At 44.2% G+C, this 13,604-nt stretch overlaps 1 protein-coding gene across 4 annotated transcripts in view; it reads right to left on the bottom strand.

Annotated features, from left to right (window-relative positions):
• The window catches only part of galnt7 (UDP-N-acetyl-alpha-D-galactosamine: polypeptide N-acetylgalactosaminyltransferase 7), a 41,487-nt gene extending 28,438 nt beyond the window's left edge, over positions 1 to 13,049 (bottom strand). For all 4 annotated transcript variants that reach the window (XR_014553529.1, XM_083655396.1, XM_083655398.1 and 1 more), the window contains exons 1-3: positions 12,624 to 13,049; positions 11,715 to 11,823; positions 10,793 to 11,123 (exon numbers count right to left, since the gene is read on the bottom strand). Coding sequence is in view for 3 of the 4 variants with exons in the window: in XM_083655396.1 (XP_083511522.1) it covers positions 10,793 to 11,123; positions 11,715 to 11,823; positions 12,624 to 12,746 (563 nt within the window). In the remaining variant the exon portion in view is untranslated. The remainder of the gene's footprint in view (positions 1 to 10,792; positions 11,124 to 11,714; positions 11,824 to 12,623) is intronic.
• Positions 13,050 to 13,604: the final 555 nt, after the last annotated feature.

Genomic DNA, 13,604 nt, shown 5'->3' on the forward strand with positions numbered 1-13,604 from the left:
CACAGATTTTAACCAGGCTAACCAAACCTACGATCTGTGTTACACAGATTTTAACCAGGCTAACCAAACCTACGATCTGTGTTATTTAACCAGGCTAACCAAACCTACCATCTGTGTTATTTAACCAGGCTAACCAAACCTACCATCTGTGTTATTTAACCAGGCTAACCAAACCTACCATCTGTGTTATTTAACCAGGCTAACCAAACCTACCATCTGTGTTACACAGATTTTAACCAGGCTAACCAAACCTACCATCTGTGTTACACAGATTTTAACCAGGCTAACCAAACCTACCATCTGTGTTACACAGATTTTAACCAGGCTAACCAAACCTACGATCTGTGTTACACAGATTTTAACCAGGCTAACCAAACCTACCATCTGTGTTACACAGATTTTAACCAGGCTAACCAAACCTACGATCTGTGTTACACAGATTTTAACCAGGCTAACCAAACCTACGATCTGTGTTACACAGATTTTAACCAGGCTAACCAAACCTACCATCTGTGTTACACAGATTTTAACCAGGCTAACCAAACCTACCATCTGTGTTACACAGATTTTAACCAGGCTAACCAAACCTACCATCTGTGTTACACAGATTTTAACCAGGCTAACCAAACCTACCATCTGTGTTACACAGATTTTAACCAGGCTAACCAAACCTACCATCTGTGTTATTTAACCAGGCTAACCAAACCTACCATCTGTGTTATTTAACCAGGCTAACCAAACCTACCATCTGTGTTACACAGATTTTAACCAGGCTAACCAAACCTACCATCTGTGTTACACAGATTTTAACCAGGCTAACCAAACCTACCATCTGTGTTACACAGATTTTAACCAGGCTAACCAAACCTACCATCTGTGTTACACAGATTTTAACCAGGCTAACCAAACCTACCATCTGTGTTACACAGATTTTAACCAGGCTAACCAAACCTACGATCTGTGTTACACAGATTTTAACCAGGCTAACCAAACCTACGATCTGTGTTATTTAACCAGGCTAACCAAACCTACCATCTGTGTTATTTAACCAGGCTAACCAAACCTACCATCTGTGTTATTTAACCAGGCTAACCAAACCTACCATCTGTGTTACACAGATTTTAACCAGGCTAACCAAACCTACCATCTGTGTTACACAGATTTTAACCAGGCTAACCAAACCTACCATCTGTGTTACACAGATTTTAACCAGGCTAACCAAACCTACCATCTGTGTTACACAGATTTTAACCAGGCTAACCAAACCTACCATCTGTGTTACACAGATTTTAACCAGGCTAACCAAACCTACGATCTGTGTTACACAGATTTTAACCAGGCTAACCAAACCTACCATCTGTGTTACACAGATTTTAACCAGGCTAACCAAACCTACCATCTGTGTTACACAGATTTTAACCAGGCTAACCAAACCTACCATCTGTGTTACACAGATTTTAACCAGGCTAACCAAACCTACCATCTGTGTTACACAGATTTTAACCAGGCTAACCAAACCTACCATCTGTGTTACACAGATTTTAACCAGGCTAACCAAACCTACCATCTGTGTTACACAGATTTTAACCAGGCTAACCAAACCTACCATCTGTGTTACACAGATTTTAACCAGGCTAACCAAACCTACCATCTGTGTTATTTAACCAGGCTAACCAAACCTACCATCTGTGTTATTTAACCAGGCTAACCAAACCTACCATCTGTGTTACACAGATTTTAACCAGGCTAACCAAACCTACCATCTGTGTTATTTAACCAGGCTAACCAAACCTACCATCTGTGTTATTTAACCAGGCTAACCAAACCTACCATCTGTGTTATTTAACCAGGCTAACCAAACCTACCATCTGTGTTACACAGATTTTAACCAGGCTAACCAAACCTACCATCTGTGTTACACAGATTTTAACCAGGCTAACCAAACCTACCATCTGTGTTACACAGATTTTAACCAGGCTAACCAAACCTACCATCTGTGTTACACAGATTTTAACCAGGCTAACCAAACCTACGATCTGTGTTACACAGATTTTAACCAGGCTAACCAAACCTACCATCTGTGTTACACAGATTTTAACCAGGCTAACCAAACCTACCATCTGTGTTACACAGATTTTAACCAGGCTAACCAAACCTACGATCTGTGTTACACAGATTTTAACCAGGCTAACCAAACCTACGATCTGTGTTACACAGATTTTAACCAGGCTAACCAAACCTACCATCTGTGTTACACAGATTTTAACCAGGCTAACCAAACCTACCATCTGTGTTACACAGATTTTAACCAGGCTAACCAAACCTACGATCTGTGTTACACAGATTTTAACCAGGCTAACCAAACCTACCATCTGTGTTACACAGATTTTAACCAGGCTAACCAAACCTACCATCTGTGTTACACAGATTTTAACCAGGCTAACCAAACCTACCATCTGTGTTACACAGATTTTAACCAGGCTAACCAAACCTACCATCTGTGTTACACAGATTTTAACCAGGCTAACCAAACCTACCATCTGTGTTACACAGATTTTAACCAGGCTAACCAAACCTACCATCTGTGTTACACAGATTTTAACCAGGCTAACCAAACCTACCATCTGTGTTACACAGATTTTAACCAGGCTAACCAAACCTACCATCTGTGTTATTTAACCAGGCTAACCAAACCTACCATCTGTGTTATTTAACCAGGCTAACCAAACCTACCATCTGTGTTATTTAACCAGGCTAACCAAACCTACCATCTGTGTTACACAGATTTTAACCAGGCTAACCAAACCTACCATCTGTGTTATTTAACCAGGCTAACCAAACCTACCATCTGTGTTACACAGATTTTAACCAGGCTAACCAAACCTACCATCTGTGTTATTTAACCAGGCTAACCAAACCTACCATCTGTGTTACACAGATTGCAGCGAGCACCAAGGGTTCAAACACTAGAGCCCGACTGATACTGGACTTTAGATAGAAAAAATAAATCAAGATAGAAGAGAAGCACATCCGGGGCAGGTCAGAGTTGACTCAGTTTGTTGTGTAGCAGCCTAGCCTAGCAGCCTAGCGTAGCCTATAGATATTATTATCTGATTTCAAGATTATGGACGATTCATTTTAATTCAATTGCCGCTCGTATGGAATAATGTCATATACTGTATGGATTGCAAACAGCATACTACTACTACTTTTACGGCTGCGTCGGACTGAGAGCAGTTGGAAAATCAGGTCAGATGAGGAGCTTTTTGTCACGAGTTTGTAAGCCTAGAACAACTTGCTTTGCCCGGGGGCCACTTTCGTGAAATGATAGAAGGCCAGGGGCCAGTTAATAAACAAACAATATACATTTTTCTGTAACGGATTGTAGGTTTTTGGGGTGTCAGCCGGAGTTTAGTCTGACAATGTTGTGCACACCGGATAGTTAGTTAGGTTAAGCACATACATAAGTGCCTGGGTAGCGAGCAGACGGCGGTATTTGACAATTTAGCAGCTAAATCATAGATTATTGAAAGATATTCCATATTCCAGACTGAAATGTTATAACAGAAGTAGAGTATTGGCCAGAATGACATGAACATTTGGACACTAATTCAGCTGGTATCTTGCATGTTGCGTTCAGGTGCACTGTAAAAAAAAAAAATGCAATTCCACCGCGGGCCGCAAGTTGAGTATCACTGGCCTAGAAGGTTTACTATGAGGCGCGGATGGTAAGTAGCCTCCATGTTTGTTAGTTTGTTCCTCTGGTTGTATTGCCTTGCCTGCTGTCTGTGTGTCACAGCACTGCTGTTGTCTGATAAAGTGGTATTCGAGCCACCACACAGCGTCATCGCCGTATCCGTTTGGAACGCACAATATTACCGGAGTTTTTCAGTTTTTTGGTGAATCCCTGGCCGGTGGCTGCGTGGAGCTCACGCGTGATCTGCGGAGGTCTGCCTCGCTCGACACAATGCCTTTAAACAGCTTCTCCATCCGCTGCTTTCGTCGTGCGTTTTGACGAGCGCATGTTTCCAATAACTCACCTCCAAAACAAACCACTGTCAATGTTTTCTCGCCGTTTTCCACCCGTGAGCGTTGTTGCTCCCACAAAAGTATAAAGCCTCTCTTTGTTTTCCATTTTCTGAATATCTCAGCGAATCACGATGCATTTCATGCGTCAACGTTGCAGACTCGTCAATGCATCACTGGCCTTCGTTTCAAAATAAAAGCTTGCTGCAGAGTCGTGTCATTTTTCATGACATCTTATCCTATTTTGAAAAGAGGCCAGGATTTAGCAGTGCCGGAAAAGCTGTCTTGTTCAGTAAATACAGCCTGCCTCCATGTCTCTCTCTTCCTTGTTCAGTAAATACAGTCTGCCTCCATGTCTCTCTTCCTTGTTCAGTAAATACAGTCTGCCTCCATGTCTCTCTCTTCCTTGTTCAGTAAATACAGTCTGCCTCCATGTCTCTCTTCCTTGTTCAGTAAATACAGTCTGCCTCCATGTCTCTCTCTTCCTTGTTCAGTAAATACAGTCTGCCTCCATGTCTCTCTCTTCCTTGTTCAGTAAATACAGCCTGCCTCCATGTCTCTCTCTTCCTTGTTCAGTAAATACAGTCTGCCTCCATGTCTCTCTCTTCCTTGTTCAGTAAATACAGCCTGCCTCCATGTCTCTCTCTTCCTTGTTCAGTAAATACAGCCTGCCTCCATGTCTCTCTCTTCCTTGTTCAGTAAATACAGTCTGCCTCCATGTCTCTCTTCCTTGTTCAGTAAATACAGTCTGCCTCCATGTCTCTCTTCCTTGTTCAGTAAATACAGTCTGCCTCCATGTCTCTCTCTTCCTTGTTCAGTAAATACAGTCTGCCTCCATGTCTCTCTTCCTTGTTCAGTAAATACAGTCTGCCTCCATGTCTCTCTTCCTTGTTCAGTAAATACAGTCTGCCTCCATGTCCCTCTCTTCCTTGTTCAGTAAATACAGCCTGCCTCCATGTCTCTCTCTTCCTTGTTCAGTAAATACAGTCTGCCTCCATGTCTCTCTTCCTTGTTCAGTAAATACAGTCTGCCTCCATGTCTCTCTTCCTTGTTCAGTAAATACAGTCTGCCTCCATGTCTCTCTCTTCCTTGTTCAGTAAATACAGTCTGCCTCCATGTCTCTCTTCCTTGTTCAGTAAATACAGTCTGCCTCCATGTCTCTCTTCCTTGTTCAGTAAATACAGCCTGACTCCATGTCTCTCTCTTCCTTGTTCAGTAAATACAGTCTGCCTCCATGTCTCTCTTCCTTGTTCAGTAAATACAGTCTGCCTCCATGTCTCTCTTCCTTGTTCAGTAAATACAGCCTGACTCCATGTCTCTCTCTTCCTTGTTCAGTAAATACAGTCTGCCTCCATGTCTCTCTCTTCCTTGTTCAGTAAATACAGTCTGCCTCCATGTCTCTCTTCCTTGTTCAGTAAATACAGCCTGCCTCCATGTCTCTCTCTTCCTTGTTCAGTAAATACAGTCTGCCTCCATGTCTCTCTCTTCCTTGTTCAGTAAATACAGTCTGCCTCCATGTCTCTCTCTTCCTTGTTCAGTAAATACAGCCTGCCTCCATGTCCCTCTCTTCCTTGTTCAGTAAATACAGTCTGCCTCCATGTCTCTCTCTTCCTTGTTCAGTAAATACAGCCTGCCTCCATGTCCCTCTCTTCCTTGTTCAGTAAATACAGCCTGCCTCCATGTCTCTCTCTTCCTTGTTCAGTAAATACAGTCTGCCTCCATGTCTCTCTCTTCCTTGTTCAGTAAATACAGTCTGCCTCCATGTCTCTCTCTTCCTTGTTCAGTAAATACAGTCTGCCTCCATGTCTCTCTCTTCCTTGTTCAGTAAATACAGCCTGCCTCCATGTCTCTCTCTTCCTTGTTCAGTAAATACAGCCTGCCTCCATGTCTCTCTCTTCCTTGTTCAGTAAATACAGCCTGCCTCCATGTCCCTCTCTTCCTTGTTCAGTAAATACAGTCTGCCTCCATGTCTCTCTCTTCCTTGTTCAGTAAATACAGTCTGCCTCCATGTCTCTCTTCCTTGTTCAGTAAATACAGTCTGCCTCCATGTCTCTCTTCCTTGTTCAGTAAATACAGTCTGCCTCCATGTCTCTCTCTTCCTTGTTCAGTAAATACAGTCTGCCTCCATGTCTCTCTTCCTTGTTCAGTAAATACAGTCTGCCTCCATGTCTCTCTTCCTTGTTCAGTAAATACAGTCTGCCTCCATGTCTCTCTTCCTTGTTCAGTAAATACAGCCTGCCTCCATGTCTCTCTCTTCCTTGTTCAGTAAATACAGTCTGCCTCCATGTCTCTCTCTTCCTTGTTCAGTAAATACAGCCTGCCTCCATGTCTCTCTCTTCCTTGTTCAGTAAATACAGCCTGCCTCCATGTCCCTCTCTTCCTTGTTCAGTAAATACAGTCTGCCTCCATGTCTCTCTCTTCCTTGTTCAGTAAATACAGCCTGCCTCCATGTCCCTCTCTTCCTTGTTCAGTAAATACAGCCTGCCTCCATGTCTCTCTCTTCCTTGTTCAGTAAATACAGTCTGCCTCCATGTCTCTCTCTTCCTTGTTCAGTAAATACAGTCTGCCTCCATGTCTCTCTCTTCCTTGTTCAGTAAATACAGTCTGCCTCCATGTCTCTCTCTTCCTTGTTCAGTAAATACAGCCTGCCTCCATGTCTCTCTCTTCCTTGTTCAGTAAATACAGCCTGCCTCCATGTCTCTCTCTTCCTTGTTCAGTAAATACAGCCTGCCTCCATGTCCCTCTCTTCCTTGTTCAGTAAATACAGTCTGCCTCCATGTCTCTCTCTTCCTTGTTCAGTAAATACAGCCTGCCTCCATGTCTCTCTCTTCCTTGTTCAGTAAATACAGTCTGCCTCCATGTCTCTCTCTTCCTTGTTCAGTAAATACAGCCTGCCTCCATGTCCCTCTCTTCCTTGTTCAGTAAATACAGCCTGCCTCCATGTCTCTCTCTTCCTTGTTCAGTAAATACAGTCTGCCTCCATGTCTCTCTCTTCCTTGTTCAGTAAATACAGCCTGCCTCCATGTCTCTCTTCCTTGTTCAGTAAATACAGTCTGCCTCCATGTCTCTCTTCCTTGTTCAGTAAATACAGTCTGCCTCCATGTCTCTCTCTTCCTTGTTCAGTAAATACAGTCTGCCTCCATGTCTCTCTCTTCCTTGTTCAGTAAATACAGCCTGCCTCCATGTCTCTCTTCCTTGTTCAGTAAATACAGTCTGCCTCCATGTCTCTCTTCCTTGTTCAGTAAATACAGCCTGACTCCATGTCTCTCTCTTCCTTGTTCAGTAAATACAGTCTGCCTCCATGTCTCTCTCTTCCTTGTTCAGTAAATACAGCCTGCCTCCATGTCTCTCTCTCTTCCTTGTTCAGTAAATACAGCCTGACTCCATGTCTCTCTCTTCCTTGTTCAGTAAATACAGTCTGCCTCCATGTCTCTCTTCCTTGTTCAGTAAATACAGCCTGACTCCATGTCTCTCTTCCTTGTTCAGTAAATACAGCCTGACTCCATGTCTCTCTCTTCCTTGTTCAGTAAATACAGTCTGCCTCCATGTCTCTCTCTTCCTTGTTCAGTAAATACAGTCTGCCTCCATGTCTCTCTCTTCCTTGTTCAGTAAATACAGTCTGCCTCCATGTCTCTCTTCCTTGTTCAGTAAATACAGCCTGCCTCCATGTCTCTCTCTTCCTTGTTCAGTAAATACAGCCTGCCTCCATGTCTCTCTCTTCCTTGTTCAGTAAATACAGTCTGCCTCCATGTCTCTCTCTTCCTTGTTCAGTAAATACAGTCTGCCTCCATGTCTCTCTCTTCCTTGTTCAGTAAATACAGTCTGCCTCCATGTCTCTCTCTTCCTTGTTCAGTAAATACAGCCTGCCTCCATGTCTCTCTCTTCCTTGTTCAGTAAATACAGTCTGCCTCCATGTCTCTCTCTTCCTTGTTCAGTAAATACAGTCTGCCTCCATGTCTCTCTCTTCCTTGTTCAGTAAATACAGTCTGCCTCCATGTCTCTCTCTTCCTTGTTCAGTAAATACAGTCTGCCTCCATGTCTCTCTCTTCCTTGTTCAGTAAATACAGCCTGCCTCCATGTCTCTCTCTTCCTTGTTCAGTAAATACAGTCTGCCTCCATGTCTCTCTCTCTTCCTTGTTCAGTAAATACAGCCTGCCTCCATGTCTCTCTCTTCCTTGTTCAGTAAATACAGTCTGCCTCCATGTCTCTCTCTTCCTTGTTCAGTAAATACAGTCTGCCTCCATGTCTCTCTCTCTTCCTTGTTCAGTAAATACAGCCTGCCTCCATGTCTCTCTCTTCCTTGTTCAGTAAATATAGCCTGCCTCCATGTCTCTCTCTTCCTTGTTCAGTAAATACAGCCTGCCTCCATGTCTCTCTCTTCCTTGTTCAGTAAATATAGCCTGCCTCCATGTCTCTCTCTCTTCCTTGTTCAGTAAATACAGTCTGCCTCCATGTCTCTCTCTTCCTTGTTCAGTAAATACAGTCTGCCTCCATGTCTCTCTCTTCCTTGTTCAGTAAATATAGCCTGCCTCCATGTCTCTCTCTCTTCCTTGTTCAGTAAATACAGTCTGCCTCCATGTCTCTCTCTTCCTTGTTCAGTAAATACAGTCTGCCTCCATGTCTCTCTCTTCCTTGTTCAGTAAATACAGTCTGCCTCCATGTCTCTCTCTCTTCCTTGTTCAGTAAATACAGTCTGCCTCCATGTCTCTCTCTTCCTTGTTCAGTAAATACAGTCTGCCTCCATGTCTCTCTCTTCCTTGTTCAGTAAATACAGTCTGCCTCCATGTCTCTCTCTCTTCCTTGTTCAGTAAATACAGCCTGCCTCCATGTCTCTCTCTTCCTTGTTCAGTAAATACAGTCTGCCTCCATGTCTCTCTCTTCCTTGTTCAGTAAATACAGTCTGCCTCCATGTCTCTCTCTTCCTTGTTCAGTAAATACAGTCTGCCTCCATGTCTCTCTCTCTTCCTTGTTCAGTAAATACAGTCTGCCTCCATGTCTCTCTCTTCCTTGTTCAGTAAATACAGTCTGCCTCCATGTCTCTCTCTCTTCCTTGTTCAGTAAATACAGTCTGCCTCCATGTCTCTCTCTTCCTTGTTCAGTAAATACAGTCTGCCTCCATGTCTCTCTCTCTTCCTTGTTCAGTAAATACAGTCTGCCTCCATGTCTCTCTCTTCCTTGTTCAGTAAATACAGTCTGCCTCCATGTCTCTCTCTCTTCCTTGTTCAGTAAATACAGTCTGCCTCCATGTCTCTCTCTTCCTTGTTCAGTAAATACAGTCTGCCTCCATGTCTCTCTCTCTTCCTTGTTCAGTAAATACAGTCTGCCTCCATGTCTCTCTCTCTTCCTTGTTCAGTAAATACAGTCTGCCTCCATGTCTCTCTCTTCCTTGTTCAGTAAATATAGCCTGCCTCCATGTCTCTCTCTTCCTTGTTCAGTAAATACAGTCTGCCTCCATGTCTCTCTCTTCCTTGTTCAGTAAATACAGTCTGCCTCCATGTCTCTCTCTTCCTTGTTCAGTAAATACAGTCTGCCTCCATGTCTCTCTCTCTTCCTTGTTCAGTAAATACAGCCTGCCTCCATGTCTCTCTCTTCCTTGTTCAGTAAATATAGCCTGCCTCCATGTCTCTCTCTCTTCCTTGTTCAGTAAATACAGTCTGCCTCCATGTCTCTCTCTTCCTTGTTCAGTAAATACAGCCTGCCTCCATGTCTCTCTCTTCCTTGTTCAGTAAATATAGCCTGCCTCCATGTCTCTCTCTCTTCCTTGTTCAGTAAATACAGTCTGCCTCCATGTCTCTCTCTTCCTTGTTCAGTAAATACAGTCTGCCTCCATGTCTCTCTCTTCCTTGTTCAGTAAATATAGCCTGCCTCCATGTCTCTCTCTCTTCCTTGTTCAGTAAATACAGTCTGCCTCCATGTCTCTCTCTTCCTTGTTCAGTAAATACAGTCTGCCCCCATGTCTCTCTCTTCCTTGTTCAGTAAATACAGTCTGCCTCCATGTCTCTCTCTCTTCCTTGTTCAGTAAATACAGCCTGCCTCCATGTCTCTCTCTTCCTTGTTCAGTAAATACAGTCTGCCTCCATGTCTCTCTCTCTTCCTTGTTCAGTAAATATAGCCTGCCTCCATGTCTCTCTTCCTTGTTCAGTAAATACAGTCTGCCTCCATGTCTCTCTCTTCCTTGTTCAGTAAATACAGTCTGCCTCCATGTCTCTCTCTTCCTTGTTCAGTAAATACAGCCTGCCTCCATGTCTCTCTCTCTTCCTTGTTCAGTAAATACAGTCTGCCTCCATGTCTCTCTCTCTTCCTTGTTCAGTAAATACAGCCTGCCTCCATGTCTCTCTCTCTTCCTTGTTCAGTAAATACAGTCTGCCTCCATGTCTCTCTCTCTTCCTTGTTCAGTAAATACAGTCTGCCTCCATGTCTCTCTCTCTTCCTTGTTCAGTAAATACAGCCTGCCTCCATGTCTCTCTCTCTTCCTTGTTCAGTAAATACAGTCTGCCTCCATGTCTCTCTCTTCCTTGTTCAGTAAATACAGCCTGCCTCCATGTCTCTCTCTTCCTTGTTCAGTAAATACAGCCTGCCTCCATGTCTCCCTCTTCCTCGTCGACTCGAGCCAGTCTACCCCAAATCTGGAGGCCCACATGTCAACACACACATCTGGCCACGCACGATCTTGCCCTCAAACACACATTGTCACGTATAGAAGCGGCTGCGCAGCTTCAAAACAGACAGTAGAAGGTGGGACAGCATTAGAGGCGATGCTACTCACTCCTCATGGCGTATATCACTGATGGTCCTGTCCAGTGAGATCATGTCGCTCGCCACCATGTTGAAGCCAAACTCTTTGATGGAAGCCTGGACGGCGTCTTTGTACTCCGGCCCCAGGACGAAAGGCTTGGCCGCCTCTCCTGGACCCTCGGGGACGCCCTGTGGCTCGGGCTCCTTGGGCTCAAAGTTTCCCAGGGTGCCCTTCTTCAGGACCGGGCTCGTGTACGGGTTGGCGTGGGGTTTAAACGTCACGTATTGCTGCTGGATCACCTGCTTCTGGTCTGGCTGTTGGTTGGCCTGCTGGTTGGGGATTTGGGGATGGTCGGCCACTCCTGGAGAGAACCACAAACAAAGAATAAACAGGTGATAAGATGTTATGGCACATGCAAAAGTACATTCATGATCTACAATGACTTGTTTTCATTGCAGACATGCAACTGTTTAACCCCCATTTGTTTTGCTCTCTTTTACAGGATGTTTATGCCTCCACCGGCGATAGCCGTGGCAGGTGGCTTTTGTTTTCTGGTTGTCTGTCCGATAGGGATGGTACTGGCAGGACAGGTGCTGTCATGGCACTTTTACTATATGAATTGATTTTAAATATAAAACCTACTGACATTCTTTGGTAGGATCCTGTGCACGGTTTGATGGGTGAGGCCCCACACTTTGACATATGGACACACAGACAGAAGTCTCAACATCTTCGCAGCTGGACACACACACACCTAAAACAACCGCTCTCCATTTTAATTTCTAAGCAAACCCAACTCTGTCTTCTTTAAGTGAACATATGGTAAATATGGTTCATCCATTGAAAGGAGACTTGGGTGATTTTTGCTGATCTTTGAAATCTATAAGAGATGTCATTCTTGGCCCTCTTTTTGTTCCATGTAAAAACATGAAATTGTGTGTCACTGTCTTACCGTGTTTGAGCCTGATAGAGTTGAGGTCGACCTCCACTCCCTCCACATGAGGCCAGGGCACCACAGGTTTAAACTGATCTGCTGGCTCTCTGGGCACAACACTGTCCTCCTGTATGGGGAAAAGGGCATTCATAGTATTAAAGGAGAATTCAGTTTTTTTGCAACCTGGACCATATTTTCAGCTTTATTGTGAATATATGCCATTGTTGTCATGTTTTAATCATAATAAAAAAAACTCTTAATATTCATAAATACATTATAAATATTAAGGTCCATCAGATGGACCAGTCGTAAAGTGGTGATTCCGCCTGATCAGGTACAGTCGACTCTACAGTGTGTTGTCATTTTTCCTCCATGGTATCAAAAATGGTATATCTAAAGAGGAATTGTCAGCAAGTTTTTTTTTAAAGTGCTTTTATCAGGAATGTCCACATCCAGTTGCTAAGCCGCCAGACTAATATCCAGATATGAATTCCAGAATGAATGTGTGTGGTTTAGGCATGTAACAGTTAGCTGGAGATCTAAGATTACATCAGCGAGAGAGGAAGTAAGATGCTGCGACAGTCAATAAACATTTAGCCAGCTAACGTTAGCTGCTAGCTCAGGACACAGTCAATGCTCAGGACCACCATTATAATGACAGCCAGCTAGAGAACGATCTCCATGACAACCAGCCGTCGGTTAGCCCTGTGAACAAACGTGATCTCCACTCATTAACGTTACCTTACTCCATTCTGAATGTTTTCACTATGGAGAGTACACGTCTAGCTACAGTGACCCATTGATACAGTACTGTTGATCATGATGTATATTGCTACTAGTTAACGTTACACATTCTGCCCGCGTTTGGTTTGAGTTATGCTAGTCAACGTTAGCCCTGATAATACATGGTTGACATTAGCCACTCACCCGCTTTCCAAAGGGACCATCGTCGCTGGGTTTGGGCGAGAGAGACGACCAGAGCACCACCAAGCCCAGAAACGTCCCGACCACAATCAAACTCCGTAGAATAAAGCCGACTTTCACTCTCATGTCGACTGCTCTTCCCTGTTAGCCAAGCTGCTTTCCAGCTAAGCTACGTTAGCTGCTAACCTGTTCTGTTTCTAGTTGAACCCGGCTGACAGGCTAGCCAAGCTGCTAGCAACCGTCGTTACTGTCCCTAGTTAACAGAGTAAACCGCTGGGCTAACAGGCTAGCCACGCTGCTAATAGCTGCTACTGTTCGTAGCAAACACGACCACCAAGCTGTAGTCTCACCACGACCTCCCGATAAAGCCACTTTTTACTCCAACAACGGGCTGTGTGCTGCTCTACTATGACAGCTTTCTCCCTGACGTGCCAGGCTGCCACCACTGACTCTGACTGCTGGAAGGAAGCACGGAGCCCCGCCCCCCCTCCATATAGCCCCGCCCCGCTCCGCTCCGCTGAGCTCATCGACACAGCAGCGTCACGACACCCGGATATGCCACCCGGAACCGCAGCAGTTAACTACTACGGATCCAAAAATATATTATAGCCTACATCACATTTTGACATTCTGAGTGAGAGCAGAAGTAGCTCAAGGGCGATTTATAATATATGTATGTCGTGTTAAAGTTGTGTGAATTGTCAGTTTTAAAACTGAAGTTAATTTAGTGAAAAGCACAGCCTGCTAGCGCGAGACACTCAAGCCTGGTTCCAATCCATAGGGTCCCATTATAATAAGCTGCCGTTTGTTTACCAATGCTGATCCCTCATTACCACAACGATATTAAATGTGGTTTATTCTGTTATATTTTGTAAATATTCTGGGCATAGTACATAAGGAAATGCTACATGTGGGTATTACTGTGACGTGTCGTGCACCAGCGCTCTATAGTTCCTGGACACACGGATGTGAGAGTTATGCAGG

The sequence above is a fragment of the Poromitra crassiceps genome (assembly GCF_964638095.1).
Source record: "Poromitra crassiceps genome assembly, chromosome: 19".
Taxonomy (NCBI): Eukaryota; Metazoa; Chordata; class Actinopteri; order Beryciformes; family Melamphaidae; genus Poromitra; species Poromitra crassiceps.